The sequence below is a fragment of the Pelophylax lessonae genome (genome assembly GCF_965119305.1).
Source record: "Pelophylax lessonae genome assembly, chromosome: 3".
NCBI lineage: Eukaryota > Metazoa > Chordata > Amphibia > Anura > Ranidae > Pelophylax > Pelophylax lessonae.
This window is the reverse complement of record NC_138770.1, coordinates 623,646,414-623,671,498: the sequence shown is the minus strand read 5'-3', so window position 1 is coordinate 623,671,498 and position 25,085 is coordinate 623,646,414. Positions and strand designations below refer to the sequence as shown.

General features: G+C 44.1%; 1 protein-coding gene across 1 annotated transcript in view; it reads right to left on the bottom strand.

Annotated features, from left to right (window-relative positions):
• BATF3 (basic leucine zipper ATF-like transcription factor 3) overlaps positions 1–13,784 on the bottom strand; it is a 39,085-nt gene extending 25,301 nt beyond the window's left edge. The window contains exon 1 of the mRNA XM_082251368.1: positions 13,191–13,784. Within this exon, the coding sequence (XP_082107494.1) occupies positions 13,191–13,277 (87 nt within the window). The 5' untranslated portion in view covers positions 13,278–13,784. The remainder of the gene's footprint in view (positions 1–13,190) is intronic.
• Positions 13,785–25,085: the final 11,301 nt, after the last annotated feature.

Sequence of the window (25,085 nt, the reverse complement as noted above, 5' to 3'; positions counted from 1 at the left end):
AAAGTCCCTATTTTGCATTGTATGATATTTATTGCAAAAGCTCCTCTTTGGGATGTGGCGCTGTTGCTACCCATCAGCTCTATTGCTGATTTAATTGCTAATAGAAATATCATATTGAGTTTATAAGCTAAATAAGACTTTCATTTTCTGTAATTTTGAAAGTATAAAGTTACCATGCATATAGCAATAACCCACAACTAACCAAACAAATTTCAGTTTGCTTAAGTCAGGATTGAAGGATGCATTTTAATTGGTTGCCATAGCTTGCAGCAGTATTAGTTTTTTTTTTTTTTGCTTTAATTAAAACCCAACTCGCAGTGCCCCTTTCCCTATGTTCTGCAGGGATTAAATGCTTAATTGCAGTGCCCCTTTCCCTATGTTCTGCATTGATTAAATGCTTGTTAGGTCTGGGGGTAGAGGAATAAGTTGTAATACTTACCCTATACCTCGCTCTAGAGGGATTCTTCACTCTCCTCTTCTATCTGATGCTCTTAGAGAGCAGGCTTCGGAGGGCCTGTCACAAAGATGGAGGGAGCCTGCTGGAGTGGGGAGTAAGGTAAGTATTACAACATATCCTTAATCCCTTACATTTTATGAGCATTTAACCCTTTTAGTGTGGGAGGCCATACTACAAGAGTCATTTCTGTAATTCTCAGATTTGGACTTTAGTAACCCACTGTAAATGCAATAAATGTTGGAAATCACAAGGAAATGTTGCTGAGCCTCATCATACAGGGTGCCATACTTTAAACAAGACTGCCGGCTTCTAAGTCTTAATCTTCTCACTTTTCTTAACCCGAGTAAATCTGAAAGTATTCTACCATATGCTGTAATTGTCAGCTGAATTCCACAGGATTGTGATAAAATGTATCCATTATAAAGATAATAAACATATTTTTAAACACAACTACTATAATTACGTGAATCTTACTCTTTAGGCCCCTTTCACACGGGCTTTCAGGTCAGGTCCGCCTGTCAGTTTTTTCTGGTGGACCTGATTGGATGCTCCATGCATCCCTATGGGGCAGCAGATGTCAGCGGTGATGAGTCCACTGATACCCGCTGCTATCCAATCTGATCCTGTCTGTGAAATCCAGCCCTATTTTCCATCCGTCTGGAGGATTGGATCGGATAGGCTCGGATCAGATGAAATCGGACAGGCGGTCCGTTTTCATCCGATCTCCCATAGAGGGGAGCGGGGCTTTGACAGGTCCTTCTCTGCAAAGTAAGCGGAGACAGACCTGTCACCTGCCTGCTCAGAGGGGATCGGGGGAACGATCCCCGCAGAGCAAAACAAAGTCCGCTGGGCAGAAAACCTGTGTGAAAGGACACTTACTTTGCATTAGCCTACTGTAATCCTTATAAGATGGACAGGTAGCTACTGGCAGTGGCAAACCATGCAGAAGACAGGGGCAATCAGGAACAGTTCAAAGGGTTTTGTCCTGCACCTTTATTCAGGGGCGGACTGAGAACCCTCAGGGCCCCCGGGCAAAAAATAAACCAAGGGGGCCCCACCCTTGCCCCGCCTCCAGACACACCCTTGCCCCGCCTCCAGACACACCCTTGCCCCGTCTCCAGACAGACCCACATCCCGCCTCCAGACACACCCTACACAATCTTTAGACACAAGGAACAAAAGTGCAATAATTTATAAACAAGTGCAATATAAATAACGAATGTAAAAACCAAACTGTGCAAAATAAATCACAAACCAAGACCAGTGCATTACAAAATCATAAATAAACAAAACCAGAGCATTACATATCACAAGTAGACAAAACCATAGCATTACAATGGTAAATTGCCAGGTCTAGGTGGGGTAGGGTTGCCACCTCATCCCTTTAATCCAGGACACATGAATTACACAGGTTCTGAGGCTGATATAATGCATAAAAGGGTCCTTTCACACGGTCCGCCTCCGTCAACGGAGTCCGTGCTGCTCAGCGGGGGATCGATCCGCCGATCCCCGCTGAGCAGGCAGGTGACAGCTCCATCTCCGCTCTGTGTGCGGAAAGGGGGGTGTCAGAGCCCTGCTGCTCTCTATGGGGAATCAGACAGAAAATGTCATGTCCTTCTTCATACATGTATGAAGAAGGACATGACATTTTATTATGACAGAACACAGCTAGTTATTAAAAAACACATTGCAACAATTTACACACACTAATGCACATACCTTTTCTACTTATATTGCAGACTATGCTGGTCTCTGTGGTATGCCGGACTCTGTGGTATGCCGGGCTCTGTGGTATGTCGGGCTCTGTGGTATGTCGGGCTCTGTGGTATGCCGGGCTCTGTGGTATGCCGGTCTCTGTGGATATCCCGGCAGGGCTGAGGGCGGCAGTGTCAAAGCTCAGCTGTCAAGACTGTTAGAATGGAGCCCCTATTTCCTCCGTAGATCCGGCTCACAGGCAGAATGATATGAAGTGCACTTCACCTGTGAGAGGAGGAGTCATACAGAGAAAGCACACGGCTGCAGTAGAGAGCAGAGCCGCGTGCTTCCTCTGTATGGCTCCTCCTCCCACAGGCAGAGTGCATTTGATATCATTCTGCCTGTGAGCTGGTACTATGTGGGAAACAGCGGCTCCGCTCTCAGTCATGACAGCTGAGCTCGCCTCTGACACTGCAGTCCTCAGCCCTGCTGGGATATCACGGACACCCACGAGTGCAGGGCGAAATGCAACTTGCAGGAGACTTGAGATGTCTGTGGTAGGCAGTAGAGAATTTTTAGGTCTGGGGGTGGGGGGGGGGGGTCGGGTCACATATGCAGATTTCTGCAGACACCTATAAGTGATATTCGCAGTATGACACAGCGGTGAATTTGGGGGAGATCACATATTGGCGGGGTGTCAGTGGTGGTGTGGGGGGGGGGTATGACAGCGGTGGTGACACCTCCGCTGTGTCATACCCCCACACCACACCACACCACCACTGACACCCCACCAATATGTGATGTCCCCCAAATTCACCGCTGTGTCATACCCCCCCCCTCCCCCCCACACCACCACTAACACCCCCACCAATATATGATCTTCCTCAAATTCACCACCGCTGCGCTGTGTCATACCCCCCCCCCCCCACACCACCACTGACCCCACCAATATGTGATGTCCCCCAAATTCATGGTGAATTTAGGGGAGATCACATATTGGTTGGGATGTCAGTGGATCTGGTAGTTTGTTGGGCTGGCCTGAACAAAACCTGGCTGTACTGTACTCTTAGACCGTTATCTACTCACAGATGAAGACACCATAGAGAGCCAGCGCCGCCGGGCCCCTTCTCCCACGGAAGCAGCTCTGGCCGCCGGGCTCCTCCCCTCCTCCTATTTCAGTAGCCCTGGTCGCCGTGCCGAGCCCCTCCCCTCCACTCCAAGTTCTATAGTGACAGCTGCCGGGCCCCTCCCCTCCTCCTATTTCAATAGCCCTGGTCGCCGCGCCGAGCCCCTCCCCTCCTCCCAGTTCTATCGTGACAGCTGCCGGGCCCCTCCCCTCCCCACATTTCAATAGCACTGGCGGCCGGGCCCCTCCCCTCCTCCCACCTCCATATCGCTGGTCGACCGGGCTCCGATAGCCGATGTTGTCTCTAAGACAACATCGGGTGAATTAATGCTGACCTGGGCGGCGGGTCCCCCTCTCGGCCAGGCCCTCCTTCCCGGCCGGGCCCTCGGACCACATCCAAAGTGCCCGACCGCTCAGTCCGTCCCTGCCTTTATTTAACTAAACTAATTCAGTTCAATGCTGGAGCTTTGTACAGTAAGCCCGTATCATTAAAGAGACAAGGCATTTGTTCATCTGAACTGGTAATGGAAAATGTGTGCCGCTCAGGATATAAGGGAAAGCAATCCTGTGTCCACCACTGTGCAGCCTAGGGAAGGAGCTTGTCTCGTCTCATGTTGAGCAAAGGATGGATCCCTTGAAGCCACATATCAGTGCATACCCACTGGTAGTGGAATTAATGGAAGTCTAAGCTTGGGCTCCTGCCAGGCCACGCCCCCAACAGTTTTCACTCCACCCCTTGAAACTCAATCAAGGGGAATGATTAAGCTCAGAGGAGCAGAGTGAAACGCGTCGGGGGCATGGCCTTGCCAGAGCCCAGGCTGAGACTGTCATTCATCCCAATACTGGTGTGTCTGCATTGATTTGCAGCTTCAAGGGATCCATCCTTTGCTCATTTGTTCCTCTGAGCCACTCATGAAACTTATGTCAGTTCCTAACTAACAGGGTGCCCCTTAATGGAGCAAACAAACAGGAAGCACATTGACCTTTTTAGTGTTCTGTCAGCATTCAGCCTTTTCACCCAGCAGCAGGCTCATACAGCAGCTGGAAGAGAGAGAGAGAGCATCTAGCATCAGTCATCTCACATATATAAAGGCCTGTGGATTAATAGCTATTTGGTGATGTCTGACTATCTGGTAAAACATGGACCCAGGGATGGAGGTTTTATCCCACCCAAAGCTCCACAAAGCCTCCAGGCTTCAGGTTTCAGTCTAGAACTTATAACGGTCTGAGAAAACGCAACATTTTTTTCATCCATAACAAATCCTGGAGCCCCTTGAGCTCCCCACCATGTGTAGGAGAAACCTAGCTGACACATATACAGTACATCACAGGTGTCAAACACAAGGCATGCAGGCCGAATGCGGCCCCCCAGGCCATTTCATGTGGCCTTCGAACCTCTCCTGCAGCTGTGGCACCCCCCTTGTCTCTGCCCCCATCTTGTCTCAGTAGTCGGCAGCAGAGAGGTCAGAACTCCTTTGCCAGATTCTGTGCTTCTCTGTGCTGCTGCAGAAAGGCTCGTCTTTGCCCCACCCCCTTCTCAGCAGTCTGCAGCAGAGAGGAGGGCAGAACTCCTCCTGCAGATCCTGCACCTCTCTGTGCAGCCCACAGCACTACCTTGTCTCTGCCTCCCCTGGTCTCCGCATTTAGCAGACTCTAAGTTGACTCCAGCCCTCCTTTGGTCCTCACTTTCTTCTTCCCAGATCCACCCGCATCCTCTTCCTGGCAGTAGCATAAGGTAAGGGGGTGCATTGTGATTAGAGTCAGAGGCCAGAGCTCACCCAGTTGTGTGACAATAGCGAATGAATATTCGCAATTGTCACATGGATCCTCCTCCTGGCCAATCAGGAAGTGGGGCTTGAGATCCGTTTCCCGATTGGCCGAAAGGAGAAGCCATGCCATTGGCCATTGAGGAGGAGGGAGGAGATGCAGAAGACAGGGGGAAGAAGCCGAGAGGGAGAGAATAATTCCTCTTTGAAAACTGAATTTGTGTTTTAGATCAGACTGCTCAGAAATGAAGATAACTTCATTATTTTTCACTCAGTTACTTTGTCCTGTCATTTGGAAAATTCCCCTTGCAGGGGTTCAACCTTAGGATTGTATAGTTGCTGTCACATATATGTCCATCTGTTAAACCATTCCTATATTTCATGTATGGCAAAGTCTGAACTACAGGTGGTGAATGCTGAAAAAATTCTACAAGCAAAATTGCCAACAATGCATAGGCTCTGTGAACAAGATGCTGCCACTCATTTCGGGCCCCTTTACTTCTTTGTGGTGCATTAACGCAAGTTATGTTGAGCGATGCAGTGTCATTAAACCCACAACATAAAGAAACTATAAATGGTGTATTATATGCTGTTCATACTCACTCAGTCACTATGGGATTCGTTTCCTGTATTTCGCAAAAGACCTGGTTGATCCTGATGTTCTCTGTCTCTCCTCCCTGTCCATGCCCCAATTCAGCTAGGGATTTTGCACCTGTGGTGGCAACGCTGCACATGCTCAGTTTTCAGTGAGTTTCTATGCTGAGCATTTCCTCTTATCACATCTGAGCAGCCCATGTGACTATAGAGTCACACATGTGGGCGTATACACAGTGGTAAATGAACAGCCCACTCCCTACCTCCTCCATGCCCACTAATCAGCTAAACACAATGGGGGTGGGATATTACATCTTGTTTGATGGAGGCTTCACCTTCCTGTTATTCTAAGACACAGGCTGAGGGGGCGTGACTGGCAGAAATCTGCCCACACTATGTTATTGCCAAATAATAATAAAGATTTAATTTCAAATATATATTTGTATGACAATTTAAAACAGTTTATTGATATTATTTATTTTTACACTGTAGCTGTTTTTTTTTTTCTGAACATGTGACCAGCAGCAGAGAACCAGAAGCTCCTCCTGCTTATGTTTCTCTGCAGACAGGCTGGGAAAACACTGGGTCATGTGACAGCTGTAAATCAATTAGAAAAAAAGGTACTTAGATTTTTTTTAAATTAAAATAATTACAGTGCCATCATTCACATACAGAAAGAGAAGGAAAGTGTAAATAAACAGTGTGTGTTTAGTATCTATTTAGAATACACTGTGTTAAAGCCTAGTACACATGGGCCGAATGTAGGCCAGCATCGGCCGGTTCAATAGAAAGCGGTCGACATTCAATCCGTGTGTATGGCAGCCAGTCCGATAGTGCAAATGATATACTCGCGCCTAGGTGTAGTAAAAAAAATATATTATTAATTAATTAATACGTTGGGAAGCAGCAAGTAATGAAGATCACTATCTACTATGAGATATTGATCTGGTAATTGTGAAATAATGGTAGATACTGCGCTACCCTATGTAATAGGATTTACTTGTAATAAACGGCTGGTAGGTGATTTGTGTTCATGTGAATAAATAAATAAATACTACTGTGCTATAATTAATATGCTTACTGGAACCAATGTAAATTAGCAAATATCAAAAAACCTCTAAAGTGCACGTGCAAACATGTAAACAATAGTGGTGATAAACTTATAAAGTGCTGGTGCTTAATTGATAATATTTTTCAGTAAAAAACTCATATCATATGTAATACATTAACAGCAAAAAAGTTTTCCAAGCATGTATCCAGTGAAGAAAAGTCCATAAAGTGAAAAAAACACAAATAAGGGAAGTGCAAAAAAGAAGGTGCTCAAAAAGAGAGTCTCTTGTGATGAAATGGGGATCGTGCGAGCCTTGATTGCTAGCACTCTGTGCCAAAAGGTAAGGTAGCCCACTTACCAGACGATGTGGATTCTTATGGCGTATACCAATAGGAATCTAAAGCGCTTAAACTGCTGCTCCTTTGATGTGGATGGACGGATGGGCGATCTCGTTATGGGTACGGATGTGCTTTCAGCATAAGAAGAAAGAAGGAAGAGAGACTCCTCATAGTGTAGAAGGTTAAACACCTTTATTCAAAAATATCTTAGGAACACATCAATCTTCATAAAATCATCTGTAAAAATAGTCCATAAAACCCCCAAAACCGACACTGCAGCTAAAACTTGAATACTCCAGATAAAATCACTCCAGGTAAAAACATGCGTGACACAGCAAAAAAACTCGACCAAAGAAAACACTCGAGTATGGCTAAAAAGATTACCGCTCATGAGATCCTGTATTGCCTCGCGGCTGTAGTACAACAGGACGCTGGTTTACTCCGCTAGTGTGCGCCGTACCCGGAAGTGTGGGTTCCGGCGTGCGGTCCAGCTACAATCTCAGAGCGAGGCAACGTGCGTGCCAACTTGACGCGTTTCGTCAGAATGTGACGTCTTCGGAAGTGGTGATAGAAGTCGGCCTTTCGGCTCGGGTTCTGTTGAAGGCTTCTGACCGGAAAAGGTCTGTCGACCGGCTGAGGGCGCTGAATGAAGTATTCTGGCAGGGAGGGGGGTGTCCCCCAGTCAGAACACAATAGCTCAGCAGGGGAGGTCGCTGTTCTAACATCAGATTGTTAGTACAGCGTCTCCAACCTGATCTGTCAGTTTTTTTGTTTAACCCAGTGGAAAACTAGTAGTGTGTATGAGGCTTAAGACAGCTCATTGAAATGAATGGGCTCCCCCCCCCCTGTTCCCATACATCCTGTCTGGTATAGTTATATATATGTACTGGCAGTGCTGTTATTGTACAACAATACATCTTAACACGTAGAGCAATGCACATGTTAAATCCTTCTTTGCTTGCTGTGTCTGTAAAGGTGTTCCTTAATAATTACTCTCACTTTCTTTCGTTACTTGGTTTAAAAATAGCTGCTCGCTTTTTACTGTGTGGTTGTGGGATCTCATTTGACAGTAATATGCATGCAGCTCAGATGAATTTCTGCAAAATGAGCAAACCATGTGGCCAGGCTGTAAGAAAAGGAAATAGAATTTTAGGGTGTAACGCTAGAGGGATCCCTAGCAGGAGGAGAAGGTTCACCTATATAGATCTCAAGTTGTCACAAGAGGGATCACCAGAAAGGGTATCTGGTGTATGGGGACATGGTTATAGGGAAACCTCCTGTATGGGGACACTGTGATAAGGGAACATGATGTAAGGGGGCACCTGATGCAGGCTAGAAGGGGCCCCAGTGCATGACTTTGCCCAGTGGCCCATGATGCCATTAAGATGGCACTGGTCATCAGCAGGCGGATAGGTATCACTAGAGGGATCATCAGCAAGAGGAAGGTGGTCCTGATAGCCCTTTACTCAATAACATGGGGGGGCAGGATCTGGAGGGCTTCAAAATTCTGATAAGCCCCCCAGCCGCACACCCTCACAACCACCACCCAGGGTTGTGGGGAAGAGGCCCATGTCCCCATTAACATGGGAAAGAGGTGCTCTGGGGGGAGCACCCCCTGCCCCATAGTACCTCCCCATGTTGAGGGCATGTGGCCTGCTATGGTTCAAGACGGGGGGAGCGCTTGCTGTCCCTCCCCTTTCCTGGCCTGCTGGGCTGAATGCTCAGATATGGGTATGGATATTGGGGGAGGGGGGGCCAAGCCGTTTTTTTTTTTTTAACATTCTGGTGTGGGGTTACCCTCCAAGTTCACACCAGGCCTAAGGGTCTGGTATGGATTTTGGGGGGGGGGGGAGCCCATGTTTTTTTTTCTTCTTGGCGTGGCGTTCCCCTTAACATCATTACCAGACCCGAAGGACCTGGTATGGACTGGGGGGGGGGGGGGGGCACACAGTTTTTTTTTTTTTAAAGCCGACATTCTTTTGTTTACATTTAGCTGTCAGCAGGGAGTTCTGCTGACCGCTGATAAATCATGTTATTAGGGGTGCGCTATTTGGCAGCTCTTAGCAGCGTTTAGGAGTCTGTAGAAGCATTCAGTGTTTTTGGAAAAACGCTCTTAAAACGCAAACCAGAAAACCAGAGAAGTTTTTTTTCTGCTCCTAAAAGATGAGCTTAAAAACTGCCTCTATACTACAAAGTGTGCATTGACACATAGGATAACATAATAGTATTATTTGCTTCTAGAGGCAGAAAAAAAACACTAATTGCTGCTGCTAGGAGAGTTTTTTTAACCTAGTGTGCATGGAGACATTTCTAGCCATGGCCATCTTGAGCAAGGGCAGATGATTCATGTAGCATTGACTTTCTGATATCCATTTGCCCTTAGCTCAGGCATGCAGGGAGGAGGATGCGTTTAGCTAAACAAGAAAGCCCCTCCTCCCTTGCTTTAGATGAAAGGAAAAAATGCCCATGAAGGCTCATGGGCAGTATGACATCATTTTGGCCTAGGCAAAAAACTAGGAAGCAACTGAAAAAATGTAAAGCAAGTAAATATAATATAATTCTCTATCTATTTGCCAATGCTAGCACTAGCAGCAAAAGGATTAAAAACAGCTAATGTTGATTAAGAGAGTTCTGTTAAGTGGATTTAGTTCTGTTTTAACGAGTGCACATTTCTGTGAAGTGTCAAGTCAATATAAACTATTTTTATACTTTTTTTTTCACATATCCATCATGACACACACACATCAAATGCAGGTCAATACACTTGCACTTGCATAGCCTACAAATTACAATGGACAAGAAATAGGGTTCGAAAATACACTATATTACCAAAAGTATAGGGACGCCTACCCTTACACACATCATCAAGACTGATGTAAAGCCCATAGCTGCATTGGAGGTGAGTGAAGCCGGAGGACAGTCCACTGCAGAAACGCATGTTTACACCTGCCACATGGTACATGTTTACACATGTTTACACCTTACACATGGTACACGTTTACACCTTACACATTGTACATGTTTACACCTTACACATGGTACAGGTTTACACACGTTTACACCTTACACATGGTACACGTTTACACCTTACACATGGTATATGTTTAAACCTTACACATGGTACACGTTTACACCTTACACATGGTATATGTTTACACCTTACACATGGTACAGGTTTACACCTTACACATGGGTACAGGTTTACACACGTTTACACCTTACACATGGTACACGTTTACACCTTACACATGGTACACGTTTACACATGTGTTACACATGGTACACGTTTACACCTTACACATGGTACATGTTTACACCTTACACATGGTACAGGTTTACACCTTACACATGGGTACAGGTTTACACAGGTTTACACCTTATACATGGTACACGTTTACACCTTACATATGGTACACGTTTACACACGTTTACACCTTACACATGGTACACGTTTACACCTTACACATGGTACACATTTACACACATTTACACCTTACACATGGTACATGTTTACACCTTACACATGGTACAGGTTTACACCTTACACATGGGTACAGGTTTACACACGTTTACACCTTACACATGGTACACGTTTACACCTTACACATGGTACACGTTTACACATGTGTTACACATGGTACACGTTTACACCTTACACATGGTACATGTTTACACCTTACACATGGTACAGGTTTACACCTTACACATGGGTACAGGTTTACACAGGTTTACACCTTATACATGGTACACGTTTACACCTTACATATGGTACACGTTTACACACGTTTACACCTTACACATGGTACACGTTTACACCTTACACATGGTACACATTTACACACATTTACACCTTACACATGGTACATGTTTACACCTTACACATGGTACAGGTTTACACCTTACACATGGGTACAGGTTTACACAGGTTTACACCTTATACATGGTACACGTTTACACCTTACATATGGTACACGTTTACACCTTACACATGGTACACATTTACACCTTACACATGGTACACATTTACACACGTTTACACCTTACACATGGTACACGTTTATACCTTACACATGGTACACATTTACACACATTTACACCTTACACATGGTACACATTTACACACATTTACACCTTACACATGGTACACGTTTACACCTTACACATGGTACCGCAGTACTGTGCATTTTGGTTTGAAAAATCATGCTTGCACCTATTTTGCTGACTTAACCTGCATAGGGCACGTTCGATTATGAAATTCATTTGGCTGCCCTAAAATCTGCTGTTTGGAAATGCTAGGGCATGCGTGGGAATGCCCATAAACCACGTAAGCGCCTGATTGTGTGAATGAGCCGATAATGTTTGTGTTTACATATAATAGTCACATATTTTGAGTCTTCTATTTCTATTCAAAGTCAATCATTGTTGTGTCGAAGGAAACCAAACCGGCAGTTCAAAAATGTGTGATTAGAAGATTACAAATGTTTTTCAAAAAGTTTAAAAAATCTGAAGCAGTAGGAACAAGGCAGGACACAAGCTGGCCATAGACATAAGCATTTTCCTAAAACGCAAGTTTACGGCTATTAAGATGGGAGAAGGAAGAGATAGTCACCTGGCTTTGTCATTGAGCGTGGGTCTCACTGCTGTGGTGCGAGACACCGCATGTAATGCACACAGGAATCGCAGCACATTCCTGTGCGACTTACATGCAGTGTCTCTGGGGTGCAATTTGAGCTATGGATTTTTATGGCTCAAATTGCACTGCATTTGCACCATTTGTCCACACCAGAATGTTCACACCCGTTGCGTTTTGCAAACTGGATGCAGGGTGTGGTTAACTTAACATACACTTCGCAATCGGTTCACGATTAGATGCGGTGCTGAATCCTTAACGAATTCCCTGTGAATTCACACCACATCTAGTGTGAATTCAGGCTGAATCAATAGTGACCAGCCAAATATAAGCATCATTGGTTTGAATAAAAAAAAGTCCATCATGTGGGTATCTGCTGGTGTCCCTAATCACGAGAAAAGGTTGCCGCACCTGGTTTCTATGCAGAAATGCACCAGATTTTGCACTCTCCGGTCTCTTTATTTTTTAACAAATGAAGGCACCGTCCAGTTTTAGTAAATTCCCCTTCCCGGGTAGACTCAGTCAGCCTACGATAATTTTACTTTGTTGGGAACCAATCAGTTCGCATGGACGGGTTGCAATTTAGATGCGAATATCCTTGTGAATTCACACCACATCTAGTGTGAATTCAGGCTGAGTCAATAGTGACCAGCCTAAGATAAGCACCATTGCCTTGCATAAAAAAAAGTCCATCATGGGGTATTGCTGACGTCCCTAATCATGGAAAAGGTTGTCGGACCTGGTTTCTATGCAGAAATGTACCAGATTTTGCACTCTCCGGTCTCTTTATTTATTAACAAATGAAGGCACCGTCCAGTTTTAGTAAATTCCCCTTCCCGGGTAGACTCAGTCACCCCACAATCATTTTACATTGTTGGAAACCAATCAGTTCGCATGGACGGGTTGCGATTTAGATGTGAAAATTCTTGTTAATTCACACCACAGCGAAATCCCTGTGAATTCACAATTCACACCACATCTACTGTGAATTCAGGCTGAATCAATAGTGACCAGCCTAAGATAAACACCATTGGTTTGCATAAAAAAAGTCCATCATGGGGTATTTGCTGGTGTCCCTAATCATGGAAAAGGTTCCCGCACCTGGTTTCTATGTAGAAATGCACCAGATTTTGCACTCTCCGGTCTCTTTATTTTTTAACAAATGAAGGCACCGTCCAGTTTTAGTAAATTCCCCTTCCCGGGTAGACTCAGTCACCCCACAATCATTTTACATTGTTGGGAACCAACGGATGATGTTGCGACTTTAAGACATATGAACTAATAGAACCTGCTCCATATTTATTTCGGAAACTTGGAATTATCATATGATAATCTAATAATAAAACTGCTTCCAAAAACAAAATACATGATAAACAATTGATGTATTAATAAAAATAACCATCAATAACAACTAAGAGAAAACTAAATATTAAATAAGCTACAGGGTTCTATAGCAGAATGAATAAAAATCAGCAAATCAGCACCAACAAGAGCACTACAAAAGCCCACTGGAAGTATACCCAAGCATTGTACCTGTGATAGAGCGTCAGCCTCTGACCCGGATGTGTTGGGTGCACTCCTGGAGTAGGAGCTGATGGACGGCGGTGATCTCTGTGACATTCTGTCTAGATTAAGCAGCTGGGAGTTGATAGTGCATACATTAGATGACTGCAGGGACCAGTCAGGGGGTGGGAGGGGACAGAGGTGGTACCCGCAGTTGGTTGATGGGACGCAGACTCCGAGGTTGCTGAGATTCAGGAAAAGATTAAAAAACAAAGTCTTCAGCCAGCCAGAGAACAATGGCAGAACATCGCTTGCAGTCGAGGAAGCCCACCAACAACCACAGAGGCCAAGGTTAAGTCCATTCAATGGGGACGTTGGTGCTGTCAAAGAAGGTTTAGGATGAAGGCAGCTTTGGTAGCCAGAAGCACCAGGGCCAAACGCAAGGAGGAAGCTGAAGGTCAATCTTCCATGACCCTCCGTGGGTCCGACAAGCAGGTGAAGAGAAGTGAGCAGCTCTTTGTGAGCCCCCGTCCTTTATCAGAGCGACTGCCTCAACTTCTTCTTGGAATGGGCCTGTAGCTCATTTCAAGTAAGTCACGTGAAGGTCCTTTGAAACTCAGAGGAAACCACAGCTCTAGTGACAGGGAACTGAGAGATCGCTGCGTCGACTGCTACTGTCACTTTACTGTGAGACTGTGACTTTACTGTCACTGTGAATTTATGAGTTTCCCTGCCGTATGGCTGTAAGAAAACATTGCACAGAAAGTCCAGATCTACGAGGAGAAGAGCAAGTCCAATGAGCACGCTGCCTTTCGTAAATGGGCGCCTCATGATTATGTCAGGGGAAATTACACAGTCTGCTGGTGTGTTCCAATACTTCCCATAATGGGATTACTTACTTTAGCAGCAAGAGGAGTCATGTTGATATTAATTCAGATTAAGTCAGAAGAGCAAAAGGGTGAGGTCTTTTGGGCAACAGTGTCACCACAGGGATAGAGGTAAATTCCTCTGGGTCATGGTGCAAAAAGTAAGCCGTCATCCTGAAATATCTACTCATTATCAACAACAACTATCCAGACACCAATGCAATGTTCAGGGTCTCATAGCTTCCCATGGGCATTTATGGCCCCCCGATCATAAAGCAGCTGTAGGGTCTCACCACAGCCATAGTGGAGCTTTTTGTTTTAGAAAAAAAAAACAAAATACGCGTTTATAAAGCACAGAATTGGGGTTTACAAATATGCATTCGGCTCTACTGGCTTTGGGAGTCTAAAGTCGTTTGAGTGCAGTAAAGGGTAACTCAACTTGTTGTGGGGAAAAAAAAAATAAAAAAAAAATATATATATATATATATAGCGTATACAATTGCTACAGAAGTCATATTGTTATAAAAGGAGAAATACAACCAAATCTCGTTTGGCTGTACTTCTCCTGTGGATCACAGGAGTGCAGTTCTTTCTGCACTCTTGTGAACCATTTTCAGCAGAAGTCCGCTGTCGGCTGATGTCACAGAGCCAGTCCAGGCTCGGTAAAGATAGTGACCATATGGTCGGGATCGTCCCAGGAGCCTAAACCAGCACCCGGCTCAGTCTCTCAGCGAGCCACTGAGAGCCTGAGCTGGCCACTCCCTCCCCCTCCACAGCTCAGCGCTCCTGTTTGCCCGGGTGGCAGAGCAGAGAGCCAATGAAATATATATATATATATATATATATAGCGTATACAATTGCTACACAAGTCATATTGTTATAAAAGAAGAAATACAACCAAATCTCGTTTGGCTGTGCTTCTCCGGTGGATCACAGGAGTGCAGCTCTTTCTGCACTCTTGTGACCCATTTTCAGCAGAAGTCCGCTGCCGGCTGATGTCACAGAGCCAGTCCAGGCTCGGTGAAGATAGTGACCATATGGTCGGGATCGCCCCAGGAGCCAGAACCAGCACCCGGCTCAGTCTCTCAGCGAGCCCCTGAGAGCCTGAGCTGGCCACTCCCTCCCCCTCCACAGCTCAGATCTCCAGTTTGCCCAGGGGGCAGAGCAGAGAGCCGATAAATGAGAGTCACTAGCTCTCTGCTCAGGAAGCTCTGAGAACCAAGCGATCAGTGGTGTTTGATCGCTCAGTTCTCAGGGTTAGAGCCAATGGGGGACAGATGCAGCATAGGACCAATGCTGCATTCACCTAGGTAAGTATGATTCCAAAATAAAAATGAATCCCATACTTCTCTTTTAAACATTTTTAACAATGACATTTCCTTTAAAATCTGCAGCACTGTAATTTTCTGTAAAATGCAATGCAATATGGCAATCTGGACCTGCACCTGTACAGAACACCCCCCAGAAATTTAATTTCCTGCATGTGTGATTGGCTTATTGATACAAGTCAGATTTTGAGCATCCTCTGCAACAAAATTGTAATTTTTGATGAGATACTCCCAAAGACAAATCATATCTAAAGGGATGCAGATCTTACCAATTTCCTCATTAGAGTCCTGCAGGTGCAGCAGCTGATTGATAAATATAAACCACTATTATTAGATTTACTTTGAACATGGACACAGACAAACAGCTAGTTCTTCAGAATAACAAAAGGTAGGAGGAACCTGCAACAAAGTTTGTTAAAATCCCTGCAATGTACATAGATCACCCAGAGGGGAAAGTTTATTTCTCAACAAAAGTGGAGTTACTGTTTAGAAGCTGGTCACATGGCCTCCCCTCCATCCACAAAGTACTCTCTGCTGCCCCAAGTCTTGGATCATGCAGTGCCACTCTCTGCATCAATACATTGTGTTTGCAGTGTGCCGTGCTAAGGGGGTTGGACCTTGACACCCTGCACTCATAGTCTTCTGTGTGAGTGTCATTGAGCTTCATTTAACCTGGAATGCTAAAGACATCTAGTGGTGAAGAAGGGTACTGCAGCTTACTACAGCTTATTACAGCCAAAGGGGGCATTAAAGATTGAGCCCCTTAAAGGATTTGTTACACTATGCTATATATGGTTACGGGCTACATTGTTAACATCGCCATGTCACGCATATGTGAAATTTAAGTTCACTTATCCAATTTATCTTTGTAAAACTTTTCTGAAACTCAATAAAAATTATTGCACAAGAAAAAAATGACCCCCGAGTTGGGATTTAAGTCCTTCATTAATAATTTAAAAACAGATTTAGCAAATACAAAAATGAAATATGTATGGACAGAAACGTAGGGATAATAATTCTGGTTTCCTTTTTGGAACTGCTAGTTTCCTGGCTACGCCCTGACTTCATTACTTTCTGACTCACAGGTTTGGAATAAGTTTGCAACCATCAAAGTCCAGACGAAGTGCTGCTGTGTATTTGTTCCAGTGACTTAACGGGGGGGGGGGGGGGGATTTACTAAAACTGGAGCACTCTGAAACTTATGCAGCTGTACATAGTAGCCAATCAGCTTCTAACTTCAGCTTGTTCAATTTAGCTTTGACAATAAAACCTGGAAGCTGATTGGATTCTATGCAGAGCTGCACCAGATGTTGCACTCTCTAGTTTTAGTAAATAACCCCCAAAGTATTTTAGTCACAGGGTCAAATGGACAGTTAGGAATTCAGCAAAGGCAGCTTATGAATTTTTTTAATTTTTCATTGTCAAAAAAACAAAGACTGGTGATTGATTGAGATTACAGGTAATACTGTAAATATAGATACATTTTGATGTTGGTGGTGCCTCCACCATAAACACAAGAAAAGTGAGGTCATGCTGGTTTTTTTTCTGATGGATTCCATTGGGTGGTCTCACGCTCAGTAGGAATAGAGAATTTGTCTCCATGACTTCGGCTATGTGCAAAAGGCAGATAAACAGGTCAGCACAGCGAAAGTGATGTGAGCGGGGGTTCATGAGTGGTGCCATATTCTTTAAAGTGGAACTACACTGCATTTGAGCGCCACAAACCAAAAAAACGCTATTTAATTCATTTTTATTATTTAAAGCAAACCCCCCATCCATCCATGTCTCCAGATTTTATTTTGCTGAGAAATCACTTTGAAAAACACCCCCTAGCATTTCTGGCAGAGGCCACCTTGAGTAAGGGCGAATTATTGATGTAGAATTCACTTCCTGGAATCCATCTGCCCTTAGCTCAGGCATGCAGGCATGAGGGTGTCTTTAGCTGAGGAAGCCCCTCCTCCCATCCTGAAAACTCCTGGGATGTATGACATTATTTGTCTAGGCCAGAAACCAGAAAGTAGCTGAAGAAATGTAAAAAAAAAAATATTAAAGACAAGTATATATAATATACTTTCCTATCGATTTATTAGGCTCCGTTCACATGTAGGCGTTTTGGGGGAGTTTTTCTGCTCTAGGATCAGCTCTCAAAACGCCCAACAAGACAAATCCTATTCATTTCAATGGCCCCTGTTCACATCTGAGCGTTTTGACGCTGTGAGCAAAAACGGCCAACGCTCAAAAAAGTACATGAGCTTCTTTTTGGGCAGATTACAGGCGTTTTCCATTGGTCTCTATTCAATCTAAAAACGCCTGCACAAAAAACGCCTGTAAAAACGCCTGTAAAACGCAGTAAAAATCGCTGTAAAATCGCGGTAAAAACTGCGTGAAAACGCTACACTCAGGTGTGAATGTAGCCTAAATGCTAACAGCATAAAAATAAAAAATAATCAGGGTGAATTTACACTATATGTGGTGACAGACGTTTTACCGCATGGTAAAACATCTGCCACCGCAGGGACACACCGGAAACAATTGTTTTCTAAGTGTCCCATTTACTGTGCAAGGCAGCTATGCTGCATTTTATTGCAGGGCACCGTGCTGAATCGCACGGCAATGTACAGCAATACAGTGCATTACTATGAATGATCTGTATGTTTTGTAAACTTCAAATAAAGTTTGTACAAAAAAAAGGGAGCCATGTGGTGCACTGATTTGTGAACCCCCACTGCCCCCTACTGCAGCCGGAAATGGAGACGTATCGTAGTGGTAAAGCGCTGCGGCAGGTCTCTGTGTGAATTCAGCCTCAATGTTGATTGAGAGAATAAAATTGTGCTTTAATGACTGCTTGGGAAGCCAGGAATAAACCCTGCATACACGGTAAAGTATCATGGACTACTGGAAAGGACATGCCAGCCCAAAAAAAAAAAAAGAAAACTTCAATTCACATACAAAGTATGTATATCACTGAGCTGTGGTCTAACTATCCTGTAACTCAGCAATCCCCACAAGTGTTAGTTCAGCATCATCCTTTAGTAAAGTCACATCTTTATTATACAGTATCTCACAAAAGTGAGTACACCCCTCACATTTTTGTAAATATATTATATCTTTTCATGTGACAACACTGAAGAAATGACACTTTGCTACAATGTGAAGTAGTGAGTGTACAGTTTGTATAACAGTGTAAATTTGCTGTCCCCCCAAAATAACTCAACACACAGCCATTAATGTCTAAACCGCTGGCAACAAAAGTGAGTACACCCCTAAGTGAAAATGTCCAAATTGGGCTCAAACTGTCAATATTCTGTGCAGCCACCATTATTTTCCAGCACTGCCTTAACCCTGAACTGTAGCTCCCCAGTGCCAGAAGCACTCATGCAGCCCCAGACCATGACACTCCCACCACCATGATTGACTGTAGGCAAGACACACTTGTCTTTGCACTCCTCACCTGGTTGCCGTCACACATGCTTGACACCATCTGAACCAAATGAGTTCATCTTGGCCTCATCAGACCACAGGGCATGGTTCCAGTAATCCCTGTCCTTAGTCTGCTTGTCTTCAGCAAACTTTTTGTGGGCTCTCTTGTGCATCATCTTTAGAAGAGGATAGAAAAAGAAATGAACTACCCAACAAGTGCCATCATCCAAATAATAACATTGAGAAAAAAATGCGAAACGTATGGTTGTACTTATACTTGTACACCTGGCTACAAATCAATTACTACTTACCTTTTCCTCTCCACCTGTTTTGAAACTACCCCCTTCATGAGCCTAAGGCTCCGTTCACATTGGGACGATCCGACTTCGTGGGGCGACCTCCGAGGTCGCGGAGCGAGCAGCGCGCCGCGAACTCGGAGCGGCCGCCACGGACTTCATAACATTGCGGGTTGCCCCAAAGAAGCTCCGGACCCTTTTTCTAAGTCGGAGCGACTTGTGTCGCTCCTATTAGAACGGGTCCGCAGCTTCCCTATGGAAGGCGACCTACGGCGACCTGTGAGGCGACCAGGTCGCCTCACAGGTCGCCTTAGTGTGAACGGGGGCTAATACAGAGTTGATTCTTTCTGGGGCAGAATACCAACATCAGTATTTTTATAAGACTGTTTTTTCTTTTGAGACTTTTGCCACATTGATTACATGCGAATTTGTTTGGGGGCTTGACACATTCAATAATTTTTTCCATTACTGGGCTTCCTTCGGCAGCTCATTGGAACTTTTTCTACTGAATCGTATATATATATATATATCGGTTACCGCCAGATTCCCCCAAATAGGTATTCTTTTTGACCCACTTCACATGGTTCCTTTTCATACCGCATCCTCTATGTCCACCCGGGAGGCGTTTGCTGCACTATCTGAGCAGAATTTCTGACACAAGCTGGTCCTGAAGAAGCACGCTGCGAAACGCGTAGACCTGTTGATCAGATATGACTCTGTAATGATCCGTTGATCAGATATGACTCTGTAATTAGTCAAGTATCTCCTTACAGCCCGAACCACCTGTTCCTTTCAAACTTAGTTGGTTTAGTAGACTGTTTGGGTCACCACTTTTAGAATTCGTTTTTTCTTCTGTTTTGTATATGTGTATTGAGTGAGGATTGTCTTTCCTCCCCACTCCTTTTTAAATAATTTTCTTTGTAATAAAATGATAATTTTTATCAATTGTGAGTCGCTTTGGTTCATTCTACGAGGTGCCCCTGAAAGTCCACGTTTTCTGTGAAATTTAGGGATTAGGTCTCCTAACCATACGTTTCGCATTTTTTTCTCAATCTTTAGAAGAGGCTTCCTTCTGGTATGAGAGCCATGCAGACCAATTTGATGCAGTGTGCGGCATATGGTTTGAGCACTGATAGGCTGACCCCCACCCCTTCAAACTTTGCAGCAATGCTGGCAGCACTCATATGTCTATTTCCCAAAGACAACCTCTGGATATGACGCTCAGCACGTAAACTCAACTTCTTTGGTCGACCATGGCGAGGCCTGTTCTGAGTGGAACCTGTCCTCTTAAACCGCTGTATGGTCTTGGCCACTGTGCTGCAGCTCAGTTTCAGGGTCTTGGCAATCTTCTTACAGTCTAGGCCATCTTTATGTAGAGCAACATTTATTTTTTCAGATCCTCAGAGAGTTCTTTGCCATGAGGTGCCATGTTGAACTTCCAGTGACCAGTATGAGAGAGTGAGAGCGATAACAACACATTTACCACACCTGCTCCCCATTCACACCTGAGACCTTGTAACACTAACGAGTCACATGACACCGGGGAGGGAAAATGGCAAATTGGGCCCAATTTGAACTACAGAGGCGCTGAGAGGAGGAGTTTCAGGAGGCGGAGTCAGTACAGGAACCACTGCATGCAGGCAGCAAGGTACTATGGGGTATATAGTCTTTAGAACTGGAAAGTAAACAGCCGAGGAGAAGCTGCAAAGCAAAGCATGCAGGGAATCCATGAAGTTGTGGAAAGAGATGGTTACCCCCCTTCCCCCTTTCCCAGGGTTTAGAAATTATTTGAACCTACAGTATCTCACAAAAGTAAGTACACCCCTCACATTTATGTAAATATTTTATTCTATCTTTTCATGTGACAACACTGAAGAAATGACACTTTGTTACAATGTAAAGTAGTGAGTGTACAGCTTGTATAACAGTGTAAATTTGCTGTCCCCTCAAAATAACTCAACACACAGCCATTAATGTCTAAACCGCTGGCAACATAAGTAAATAAACCCCTAGAAACAAATGTTCAAACTGGGCCCAAAGTGTCAATATTTTGTGTGGGCACCATTATTTTCCAGCACTGCCTTAAACCTCTTGGGCATGGTGTTCACCAGAGCTTTACAGGTTGCCATTGGAGTCCTCTTCCACTCCTCCAAACCGCTGTATATTCTTGGCCACCGTGCTGCAGCTCAGTTTCAGGGTCTTGGCAATCTTCTTATAGTCTACTCTAGGCCATCTTTATGTAGAGCAACAATTCTTTCTTTCAGATCCTCAGACAGTTCTTTGCCATGAAGTGCCATGTTGAACTTCCAGTGACCAGTATGAGAGAGAGAGCGATAACACCAAATTTAACACACCTGCTCCCCATTCACACCTGAGACATTGTAACACTAATGAGTCACATGACACCGGGGAGGGAAAATGGCTAATTGGGCCCAATGTGGTATTTTCACTTAGGGGTGTACTCACTTTTGTTGCCAGCTGTTTAAACATTAATGGCTGTGTGTTGAGTTATTTTGAGGGGACAGCAAATTTACACTGTTATACAAGCTGTACACTCACTACTTTACATTGTAGCAAAGTGTCATTTCCTCAGTGTTGTCACATGAAAAGATATAATAAAATATTTACAAAAATGTGAGGGTGTACTTACTTTTGTCAGATACTGTAAAAATAATTTTGTAAGGGTTATATATGTATAATAAGGTCATGGTGTATTAGGTAACTAATATATTTTATTTATGTTTTTTTAAGTAATGTTAAATATATTTTATGGCAAATTTTAGTTTATTTATATTACTACATATTTTCCCAATTTTACTATTGCTTTTTTCCTACCATGCAGTAGCACTGATTTTTTTTTTCCTAAATAAAAACAATATGCAGATTCTGTATATAATCTGTGATGCTTATTCCTATGTACCAGATTAACCCATTTGGAGGGCTGAAAGCAGAACTCCAGGCATTAAAGTAATTGTTTCCTCCAGTCTCCTCCCTTACTACCGAACAATGTATACTATTTATATTAAATATCTATAAAACAAATAATTTTGTTGCGCTGTCAAACAAAGTGCAAATAAATTAATAATACAATCCATTAGCATAGGGATATTGCATAAAAATCATGTTAAATCCAATTCATCAAAAAGTGTCCAAAGATGATAATTCAGTAAAGTGAACAGTGCAAAATCAGTCTAAATAAAACGTGAACAGTGCAAGAAAATTCTTCTAAATGTGTATATTGCCCCAATTTTCTTATATATATGCCACTCCACACCCAGGTGCGCACTCACAAACTGCTTACAGGTAAGACCTCAGATATGGAGGCCAGGCTGCACTTTTTAGGAGAGATCCATGTTGGGATACATGGATGGCACACTTCAGGACACAGAATAAGGTCTCCCAGAACACTCCGCAGAAGAAGCTCAGGGGAATATAGAGATAAGGAAGGAACTCATAGTGTAGTAGTATAAAACTTCATCAGTTTATTATAAAATTATACTACTCACACAAGGCAGATACAATCAGGCAAGTAGAAAAATCAGCACTGTCATCACCCTAGCAGGTACGATTCTGTCACTACTGTAGCTCAACCCGACACGTTTCGTCCAATTGAATGTCATCTAAGGGTATGGGAGACATATTATATTAAATATCTGTTGGTGTCAGCAGAGGGAACAGTGCCTCATCATTAGTGTCCATGGGAGGAATAGTTCCCAAAGGCTGGAGCAAGTCAAGCAAAGGGCCACATCCAGCCCCTAGGCCGCACTTTGGAGCCCTCTGCTAAAGACCATGGTTTATCGTAACTTTTTACATCTTTCTGCAGTACATTTCTCTGCAGTTCTCAGCATTTGGTCACATGTCATCCTAAAGTCACAAAGGAGGTTGGTATTGAAAGACTTCCTTCTGCCAGTTGGTTTGATCAGAGTGGGGATAGGGTAGCTGTAGATTTCCCAGCAGGTGTCATTTAACTCCAGATCCTGCTCTGAATATTGAAGTATCTCCACTGAGGAACACCAGATAAGACTACCTTATTACTGGCCCAGGAGGCAAATGCCCACCTGCCCCCATCTTAGCCCTCTGATGCAACAGGAAAGATCTGACATGCTTTGTAATATGCCATTCTTTCTCAACCAGGGTTACCCGGAACCCTGGGGTTTCTCTGGGGGTTCCTAGGGGTTGCTTGAGCAAAGAACAATTTCTGCCTCTCCGATAAGTAACCACTGAAACCAGCGACTTGTTATCTATCTGTAAATAGGGATTCTTACCACATAAGTTGTAAGGAGCATTCTTTCCAGAGATCATCATGTTAATGTACCTTTAGCTGTATATACAATAATTATTAGCAGGAGTTCACATAGATCGGAAAATTATTTCAAGGGTTCCTCCATGTTAAAAAGGATGAGAATGGCTGTAATGGATAGTCTCACTTTGTGTGGTGTGCCCTCTAGTGGCAAATATGAAACACTCACCGAGATATTATTACCAAGAAATATTACTCCCAGAGCTGCAACATGATTATTAAGGCTGGGTTCACACTAGTGCAAATTGGATGCGGGTTGGAGAACAGGGACGCACTGGACCCCTACTGTGAGAACCTACAGCCCAAATTATTTATTTTAGTTTTTCATACAGTAGGGAAGAGTTAAAGTCTCTGCAAGCTAATTTTTTCTGTCTGTGCCCTGTTAGGGAGATTTGATCTCACTTTCTGCCATGGAGCTGCAGTAGGTGGTGAGAGTAAATCTTTACATAGTCAGAGAATTACCCCTTCAGACAGTTCTCACCGGAACCAATGTCCATATTAACCACTTCTGGACCGGAAGGATTTGCCCCCTTAATCACCAGGTCATTTTTTTTTTTCACAAATAGAGCTTTCTTTTGGTGGTATTTGATCACCTGTGCCATTTTTATTTTTTTGCACTATAAACAAAAAAATGCAACAATTCTGAAAAAAAACTATTTTTTTCAAATTCTGCTATATAACATTTCCAAAAAAAAAAAAAATTAAAAAATCAAACTTTTTCATCTTTTTAGGCCAATTTGTATTTTGCTACATATTTTTGGTAAAAAAAAAAAAAAATCACAATAAGAGTATTTTGATTGGTTTGCCCAAAAGTTATCATTATTTTATTTTTTTTACTAGTAATGGTGGCGATCTGTGATTTTTAGCAGGACTGCGACATTACGGTGGACAGATCAGACCCCTAACTGACATTTTTGACACTTTTGGGGGGACCAGTGACATTACTACAGTAATCAGTGCTAAAAATATGCACTGTTACTGTAATAATGACACTGGCAGGGAAGGGGATAACCCAGGGGCGATCAAAGGGTTAATTGTGAGCCTAGGGGAGTGTTTTCTAACTGTACGGGGAGGGACTTGTGAAATGATCATAGAGACCTGTGATCCTATATAGAAGGATCACAGGCGCTCTGTGATCATTTCAGAGAGAACAACGATCAGCTGTGTTTACAACAGCTGACCGTTCTTCTCTCTCAGAGGGGTGCGATCGTGGGTAACCGGCGGCAATCGCAGCCACCGGCCCCGGGGATCGGCATCCCCGCTGCCTAGTGGGGGTGGGAGTGCAGCGGCACGCGCTCGCTGCCCAGCACCACTCACGCGAACCGACGTACCCATGCGTTGATTTGCAAAGCCGAGCCAGCGTGTCGCAGTATATATGCGGCGGGTGGTCGGCAAGTGGTTAAAAGATTTAGGGTCCTTTCACACGAACGATCCGAACAGATCCGCCTGTCAGTTTTTCAGGCGGACCTGATCGGATCCTTCATGCATCCCAATGGAGCAGCCGATTCCGTTCCTGTCCGTGAAATCTGGACGGATGGAAACCCTATTTTCCATCCGTCTGGATCAGATCGGATGAGAACGGACAGGCGGTCCGTTCTCATCCGATTCCCCCATAGAGGACAGCGGGGGATGATCTAACAGCTCCATCTCCGCACACAGAGCAGGGACGGAGCTGTCATCCGCCTGCTCGGCGGGGATCAGCGAATCATTCCCCG